Consider the following 7,939-nt stretch of genomic DNA (forward strand, 5'->3'; position numbering starts at 1 on the left):
CTGTGAAACGCATTCTGCGTTACATCTGTTTTACTGTCTCCTATGGTTTGCTTCTTCAGCCTGCGCCCTCGTGTGAGCTCTCAGCTTTCTCAGATGCAGATTGAGCTGGCAGTCCTGATGACAGGCGATCCACGGGGGGATATGCGGTATTTCTGGGTTCTAACCTGATCGCCTGGAATGCTCGAAAGCAGGCCACAGTGTCTCGCAGTAGTACTGAAGCTGAGTACAAAGCAGTTGCTGATGCCACTGCTGAGATCATATGGGTACAGTCTCTGTTGAGAGAGTTGAGAGTTACTTCAGCACATCCTCCGGTTCTGTGGTGTGATAACATTGGTGCTACATATTTTTCATCTAATCCAATGTTTCACGCTAGGACGAAGCACATTGAGGTTGACTATCATTTTGTTCGGGAACGTGTTGCACAGAAGCTACTTTGTATCAAGTTCATTTCATCAAAGGATCAACTTGTTGACATCTTCATGAAGCCTCTTCCACAACCACAGTTTGTAGGCTGTAGGCACAATCTTAACTTGATGTGTACTTCAGGCCACAGTTAAGATTGAGGGAGGGTGTTAGACTGTATATATATGTAGTCTGTGTATTAATATTATAACATTGTATTGTACCCCTTGGTACCTCTATATAATGAAAAAGCCACACCCCGTTTAGGGTGTCGAGCAAGTTCCCAACATATTATGTTTTACACACACAAGCCCGTATGCATCCTGTCATTTCTGGCACGGCCCTGATTGTTTACAAGAAACTGCGCATAGTAGAGTACCAGCCTCGAGAAACCCTATCACTGAAACTGGAGAACGGAAAGTCCAAAACAAAAGGTTAAACAAAAGAGAATGGAACCAAAAGTGCAGAGCAGACAGGGCCGTGTGGATAAGACCGAGTGGCCTCACATGCCTCCACCACCTCACCGCGAGAGCAGCGGAGTGTCGCTTTAATTAGCGCTCGTCACCCCCCACCACTGCCTCCCAGCATCACAAGCGTCCCTCCCCCATCTTCTTCCTCCCCGCAACTCGCTGCTCCTCCCACAACCGAAGCTCAGTCCCGTGGCCACGCAGGTAAAGCGGCCTCTCCCTCTCCTTCTCCTCCCCCTTCCTCCGGTCCAACCAAATCCATGCGATGGGTCGATCCATAGTACTAGCTGCCTAGTTCATGACCGATCTGTGGAGTGTTAGTTCTAAAAGAAATGCGTCTACAGTGCGTGCTGTCATCTTGAAGCGAGCAGAAGGGTCAGATGAGTGTGCTCCCGGTGTTGTTCCTCTAGGTTTCTCCACGATCTGTTGTTTTTCATCTCATTCTGCTAGCCGGCCACTGTTCACTTTAGATTTAGCGGAGGAAAGAGACGCTGAAAGCAGGCGGAAAGCCGTCACCGGAAAGTACGTTCCATTCTTTTCTGTGATTTCTTCTGTTTGTTAGTGCGCTTGATCTGTTTCCTTTGCTGGTTTCCTTAGTTTTGTCTGTCCAGATTAGCGAGTGTTTTGTAGTGTGCTGTTCCTGCGCATCAATCAGAATCAGTTCGTGGTTGCACAAGTAGAAGAAATACAAGTTATTTGGTTCTAGGATTCATTCAAGGTAGGCGTGTCCCACCTTGTTTTGTGGCCCGTGATCCGGTTGTTCGTTCGGTTCTTGCACCGGGAGCGAGTTGATAGCGCCGAATCGAGCACCTTGGGAGTGCATAGAGTTCAGTGTTGCGGGTGAAAGGCGTCAGTTGGATTCCCTCTTAGTTGGTGATTCCTTATTGCTTTGATTGTGACATAAATAAATGCTCATAGTTTGCTAACTCTGAAAACGTCCTGCCAGAGACATATAAAGATGTTGTGTTAACACATCACATCAAGTAGGGTGGGTGGACATATTGATAGTGGGTTCTCTAAAGTATATATAAGTCCAAATGAGATTGATTAGTGGGCAGGACATGCTACGTGGCTATGCCGACGTGCCGGATTCAGTTCTTAGCAGATGATTCAACAAGAGAAAATTTGAGGACTAATTCGACGGATTTTTCTGTGCATAAATTACTTCCCTCCGGTTTTTCCTACCTCTTTACTGGCTAGTGTACAAAATGATAGATAAGCTCAGCATCATTTTCACTGCATCAGCCCACTAGGAAGTAGGAACTAGCTCTAATTTGATATGGTGGTGTTTCCTGTAGGATGGAGATAGGTTTGTTTGTTTGTGTGGAACGGTGAGCAGACCACAGCTGCATTATTGGGCAAATGCTTCCACTTATCCACTCTTTCACATTCTTTTTTTTTATTATATGTGTTGGTCAACTGCCATTGTATGGTTATGAGCTAGTCTCTTTGCTTTGTCTGACAGCATCCTTAGTTTTAGCCAGCCCCACATATTGAAGTCATGTATTAATTGATCAACCTTCTCCGGTGCTGTATTACTATGTACTTTGGTTCTGCCCCAGTTCCGAGAAGGCAAATTGCCTGATCCAAAAAACTTGTGAACACCTTTTTTAACCGCCACTTGCGCGCTCCTTGGCTCATGACAGAGGCACACGTTTGCAAATACTTACTTTCAGCCTGGGTTCATGTTAGTGTAAACTTCTGCAGTTGAGTTACATGTCATTACCAAAGCTCCATCTTTTCCCCATATGCACTTCACCTCATTTTCACATTCTATTCAGTTAGTGTTTCCCAATATCATGTGTTGCCTGCTATAAAAGTTCATCTTCTTGAAAGAATCAGTTTACGATATTATTTACTAATCATTTTTGGGATTGAATTGAATTTTTCTGACGTATAGATATTGTTTGGTCTATATTATTAAAAATTACACTGCACTTTAAAGAACTATCTATAACATCTCCATTCTAACTAAGAAAATAGTCTTTCTAATATCAAAGAAGTCACAAGTCAGTTATCCCCTTAGTTAAAAATAAAGTAACTGTTTCTTCATGTATGATTTGACACAGAACAAAATGCAGCGAGCAATTCAAGCTATCGGATCACATGGCAGTGTGCTCAAATCTGCTGTCCTGCAACACATCAGTGTTGTGAAGCCTGCTATGCTGCCCGCTGTGTTCCCACGCTTCATGTCAGTATCATCTGCTCAAATAGAGGAGAGTGGATTTGAGAGCAGCACTGTTGCAGACATTTTGAAGTCTAAAGGGAAGAGTGCCGATGGATCATGGCTCTGGTGCACCACTGATGATAGTGTCTATGATGCTGTCAAATCGGTATGATTTCCCTTCTAGCCCAGTGGTCATATTACTCCATAAGTAGAAAATATTTATGATTTTGAGTGACAAAAAGAGTTTCAACAGATGACACAGCACAATGTGGGAGCTTTGGTGGTTGTTAAACCTGGGGAAGATAAATCAATTGCGGGCATCGTCACAGAGAGAGGTAAACTGGTCTATAAACACTCTGTGATGGAAACAGACCAAATGACGTGCTAAAAGAGGAAACGTTAGAAAGTTACTTACATTTTCTTGGTTTATGCCCTTGCCTTCTTTATTCTACATTATTATAAAGAAAATAGTAATAATAACATGAAGGGTTGTGAGTAAAAGCTGTATGGTGAAGGTGCAAATGCTTTATAAAAGATGACAACCCTTGTTTCTTACATGCATTATAATTACTGTCAGTCAAGAATCTTAGGACTGATGAATAAATCTTAACGCATCATGCATCAAGAACCTGCAGATAGTGTGCCACAAGCCTGTATGACCCTATCAAGTGGAACATATATATGAAAGAACATTTGATGATCCTATTCTCATGTTGAAATTGCAGCCAGCAAGTTGCCATGAGTTCCCAAAAAGAAAATCATTAAGTATTTAGGGAGAGTTCAGGTACAAAAATATATGCTTTGAACCATGTATTATTGTGCCACTAAATAGTTGAACTCTGATCCTGGACCTACATCTACCATAAACGCTTTGGACCATTGTGCCATTAAATACTTGAACTCTGATCCAGTACCATAATGGTTGAACTCTGATCCTCCTGAACCTCCAGCTAGCATAAACAATTCGCGTAAATTTCTTTGAAGTCCGATGAACCTTAACGGTTGCGAACTTCGAGCCTGCCACTCAAACACTCACAGTCGCAAAGATCTTGTTCATTTACCTATAATAGCATCGAGTCATTGACCTCTTCGCCTATAATCTCCATGAATAGTATCAGCCAGCATCAATGCCAACTCTGACTGCCACTCTGGCAAGATAGGAGTATATGAAGATGTTGTGCCTGAAAATAAAACCTATACTACATAGTGATCAAAAGAACAGAACAGCAAACCTGAGCAGCTTTGTAAACCAAAGATTTACCTATGTAACAAACATTATGTTACTTGCCTTTTCAGATTATCTCCGGAAAATTATAGTGCAGGGTCGATCCTCCAAGTCAACCAAAGTTGGAGATATCATGACCGAAGAGGTACGCTCATACCATGTTCTCAATTTTTTTCAGGGATGTTCTGATTTTCTCTGTGCCCCGTACACCCTGAATAAAATTAGTACAAAAACTCTAGTCATAAGCATGTGAATCACAATTATGTGAACGCGCCGAGCTTCATTGACAAAGCATCATTTTGACAGAACAAGCTGATCACGGTGAAACCTGAAACCAGAGTCCTGAAAGCAATGCAGCTGATGACAGGTAAGCCCGCCTGATCGAGTTCATTCGTCGTTGCACACCAGATGTTCTGTAAAGCACTGAACCCTAACCATGGCACGGCGTGCAGAAAAGCGTATCAGGCACATCCCGGTGATCAGCGGCACGGAGATGATGGGGATGGTCTCCATCGGCGACGTGGTTCGCGCGGTGGTCAGCGAGCACAAGGAGGAGCTGAACCGGCTCAACGCCTACATCCAGGGTGGGTACTAGGACCCAGCCGTTTTGCAGGGCGTCCCTTTGAGTGAACTCTACAATAACGACCAGGGTGATGATGACGAAATAGGCCGTGTTTCTTCGCGGACAATGGCTGTTGAACTTGAATTTGCGTGTGTGATGTTTTCCTGCTTATTTAGTGCATATTTCCGTGGCCGCGCGCCGCCGCGTGCTTGTTTCTGGAGCGTATAGACCATCCATCTCAGCTGATGGTGATAGACGCAGAATAAAGCTTGGGAGTGACCCGGAAAGGATACTTGAGTTTCACCGTGCTAATGTTTTTTACCCCTTGTTGTCGACTGTCATTCGGTTAAATGTGTCGCTACATTAGCTTTGATATGTCATGCAAGGTTGCATCGACCAGATGCAGGTCTTCCTCCTTTTCTAAAAAAAATGTCATGCAAGGTAAGTGAAAGTTGTAGTTCTTTTTCTGGCAGTCGGCGAAAAGTTTGTAGCAAGAAGCACATCTTGAAAATCTGCCAAAAAAGCCAAAAAAGGAAGTACATCTTGCAAGAAGATCAAAAGAATACATCACATGCGTGGTTTGTAAGCCGAAGACCAAGGTGGTCTAGGCATTCGTGACCTTGGTAAAAAATTACGCCTTACTTAATAAATGGTAGTTCAAACGGAAGCGGATTAGGAGCACTTGGTGCTCCACCCCCCTATATTCAAACCACTTATATTGAGAACATCGTTTAAGGTAAAAGATGATGCCGTGTCCTTGGCATTTAGCAAACTTTGTTGTGTAACAAGTATCTAGACCAAAAACTGTGCCTTGGGTATATTGCAACTTGGAGATTCACACCTTTGGGCTGGTCATGGCGGGAAAAAGATATCTCGTTTGTTTTGGATCTTTCGTGATTAAGGATGGTTCGTAGATTCGTTTTTGGAAGAACAAGTGGCTAGGCAGGCAATATGAGTCCACGGAAACAATTTCCAGCCGCGGGTGCTGAGTTCATCCCATCCAAATATATTATTCGGAATGGATTTGATCGTAATTTAAATTTTATGTTATGCAATGTAGTTTAAATTTCATGGCATGCAATGTGTTTGAATGGACTAGTTTAAATCTTTGTTTAGTTTCAATCTTTGCTTGAATGAAGCTGTGTGAAAAATGAAAGTTAAATTAAGGGTCTAGTTAGGAACCACATCATTTTAGCGGATCAAACATAAAAAGTTAAGGTTTAAGAAGACCACCTGACATATATGTGATAAGCAATTTAAACTATTCAAAGAAAGAAGGTTTAAAGAGGCTTTTGAGAGTCTAAATTTCGAAAGATCGGCTGCTCCTCTATATGTGAGGATACGCCGGCACAGCCCACCAAGCCTCTAGCTGTCCAGCACGATTGGACGAGCTCAAACCTGGCCGCCCGTTCCGTTGTTGACCAGCGCCATGCCGCCGTAGCTGTTCGAGCCAGGTCCAATCTGTTTCCAAGTTCAATAACTACCTGACCTTCTGCACAAACTTGAGCGTGTTTTCGCCCCAAAACAGAGTTACAAAACGTAAACAGTGACGCGACGAAGATACTCCCTCTGTTCTTTTTTATTTCGCGTATAATTTTTTACTCCTTCGGTTTTATAATGTAAGACGTTTTTGACACTATACTAATATTAAAAAACATCTTTCATTAGGGACCGAGGGAGTACTGTTTTTTCTGATGATACTCCGTAACTCCGAGCGTTTTCTTCTCTAGAAGATGGCTACAACTACAAGCCAGACAACCCAAAAAGTTGTCCATGAATAGGGACATTTTTTAGAAAAAGATGAATAGGGACATGAGATGAGCAGATAAGCTCTGCATTTATTTATCTACCTATCTAGAGTCGAAGAGGAGATAATCAGAGGGTGGAAAAGCCTTCTACTCCAACCAATTTTCGCAAGTCATCTTCACCCACCATCCATAGCAGGAGGGTAGTAATAATTTGCTCCCGAATTGACTGTCTGTTTGTCGCAAATGAGCAAACGAGAGTTTGTAGTAAAAAGGACCCCCCTTACTTGGCGAACATTTGCCAGGGAGGGTGACATTTGAGAGGTGTCAGTTTCTTCAGACGATATGGCATTTTCTCCCTTTCCATTTTAAAATTGATATTGTTTGATTTCGTTTTACAACCAAAACTGCCGTCAAAGATGGTCTGTTTGTCACCTCCCCTACAACGGCATCAGCTTCGATCCGAATTAAGACATTGTATAGAGATTGTGTCAATTAATTCGGAGAGAACGTAGTTCTTTTTCTTATAGTCGGGAAAAACTTGTAGTTAGAAGTACATCTTGCAAGAAGATCAAGAGAATACACTACATCTGGAAAATCTAACCAAGAGCGTGGTCGAAAGACAAAAGTGGTTTAGGCATTCATGATTTTCAGGTAAAAGATGATGCCTTACTTAGTAAATCACGGAGGATGGGCGTTTAGTATATGCTTTTTTTTAAAAGACCGAGAATGACGTTCAAGGTAAAAAAAAATGATGTCTTAGTAGATGGTTGTTCAAATAATGATGTTGACAAACCTTGTTACACAATAAGTATTTAAGCCAAAAACTGTGTCTCTGGCATATTGAAAACCTGAAGATTCACATCTTTGGGCTTGTGGCGGTAAAAAATATATATCCTTTTGTTTTGGATTTGTCGCGATTAAGGATGACTATTTATTTCTGGGAGGGCAAGTGGTTAGAGAATGTCAGTCTTCGGAAACAATATCCAATCGTATACCGCAGTGTACACGATAAGGATGATATGCTTGCGCAGGTCCTCAGGTCATGCCCTTCGAATATATTGTTCAAGAGGGATTCATTTACAGCTTAAATCTTATGTTATGCAATGTAGTTTAAATTTCATGTTATGCAATGTGTTATCGAATTGACTACTTCAATCTTCGTTTGAGTGAAATTGTGTGAAAATGATTTTTTGAGAACCTGTGTGAAAAATGCTAGTTAAATTTAAGAGTTCAGTTAGAAACCATAATTTTTTAGCAGATCAAATATGTGAGTTAAGATTTAAGAAGACATTTGAGAATCTAAAATTTGAAGGATCAGCTCCAGAGAAAAAAAAAAGATAGAGAGGTGACTTCAGAAATGCCACGGAG

At 41.9% G+C, this 7,939-nt stretch overlaps 1 protein-coding gene across 2 annotated transcripts; it reads left to right on the plus strand.

The window, feature by feature from the left end:
• The first annotated feature begins 853 nt into the window (after positions 1–853).
• On the plus strand, positions 854–5,164 carry LOC123086941 (CBS domain-containing protein CBSX3, mitochondrial). 2 transcript variants are annotated; one of them, XM_044508808.1, is made up of 6 exons: positions 854–1,073; positions 2,939–3,202; positions 3,290–3,371; positions 4,333–4,406; positions 4,568–4,628; positions 4,714–5,164. In XM_044508808.1, exons 2-6 carry the CDS (start codon positions 2,945–2,947, stop codon positions 4,854–4,856), a joined length of 618 nt encoding a protein of 205 aa, XP_044364743.1. In that variant the 5' UTR covers positions 854–1,073; positions 2,939–2,944; the 3' UTR covers positions 4,857–5,164. The 2 variants fall into 2 exon arrangements, with proteins under 2 accessions (XP_044364743.1, XP_044364744.1); XM_044508809.1 differs by having other exon boundaries at positions 1,051–1,391.
• Positions 5,165–7,939: the final 2,775 nt, after the last annotated feature.

This window comes from Triticum aestivum, chromosome 4A (assembly GCF_018294505.1).
Source record: "Triticum aestivum cultivar Chinese Spring chromosome 4A, IWGSC CS RefSeq v2.1, whole genome shotgun sequence".
Lineage (NCBI taxonomy): Eukaryota > Viridiplantae > Streptophyta > Magnoliopsida > Poales > Poaceae > Triticum > Triticum aestivum.

What these genes read in the sequence shown, in the direction of transcription:
- LOC123086941 (XM_044508808.1), top strand. Translation starts at nt 2,945, where the DNA reads ATGCAGCGAGCAATTCAAGCTATCGGATCACATGGCAGTGTGCTCAAA. An exon ending in GGGCATCGTCACAGAGAGAG is followed by an intron (nt 3,372 to 4,332) that starts GTAAACTGGTCT and finishes TTGCCTTTTCAG; the next exon opens with ATTATCTCCGGAAAATTATA. An exon ending in AGCAATGCAGCTGATGACAG is followed by an intron (nt 4,629 to 4,713) that starts GTAAGCCCGCCT and finishes CACGGCGTGCAG; the next exon opens with AAAAGCGTATCAGGCACATC.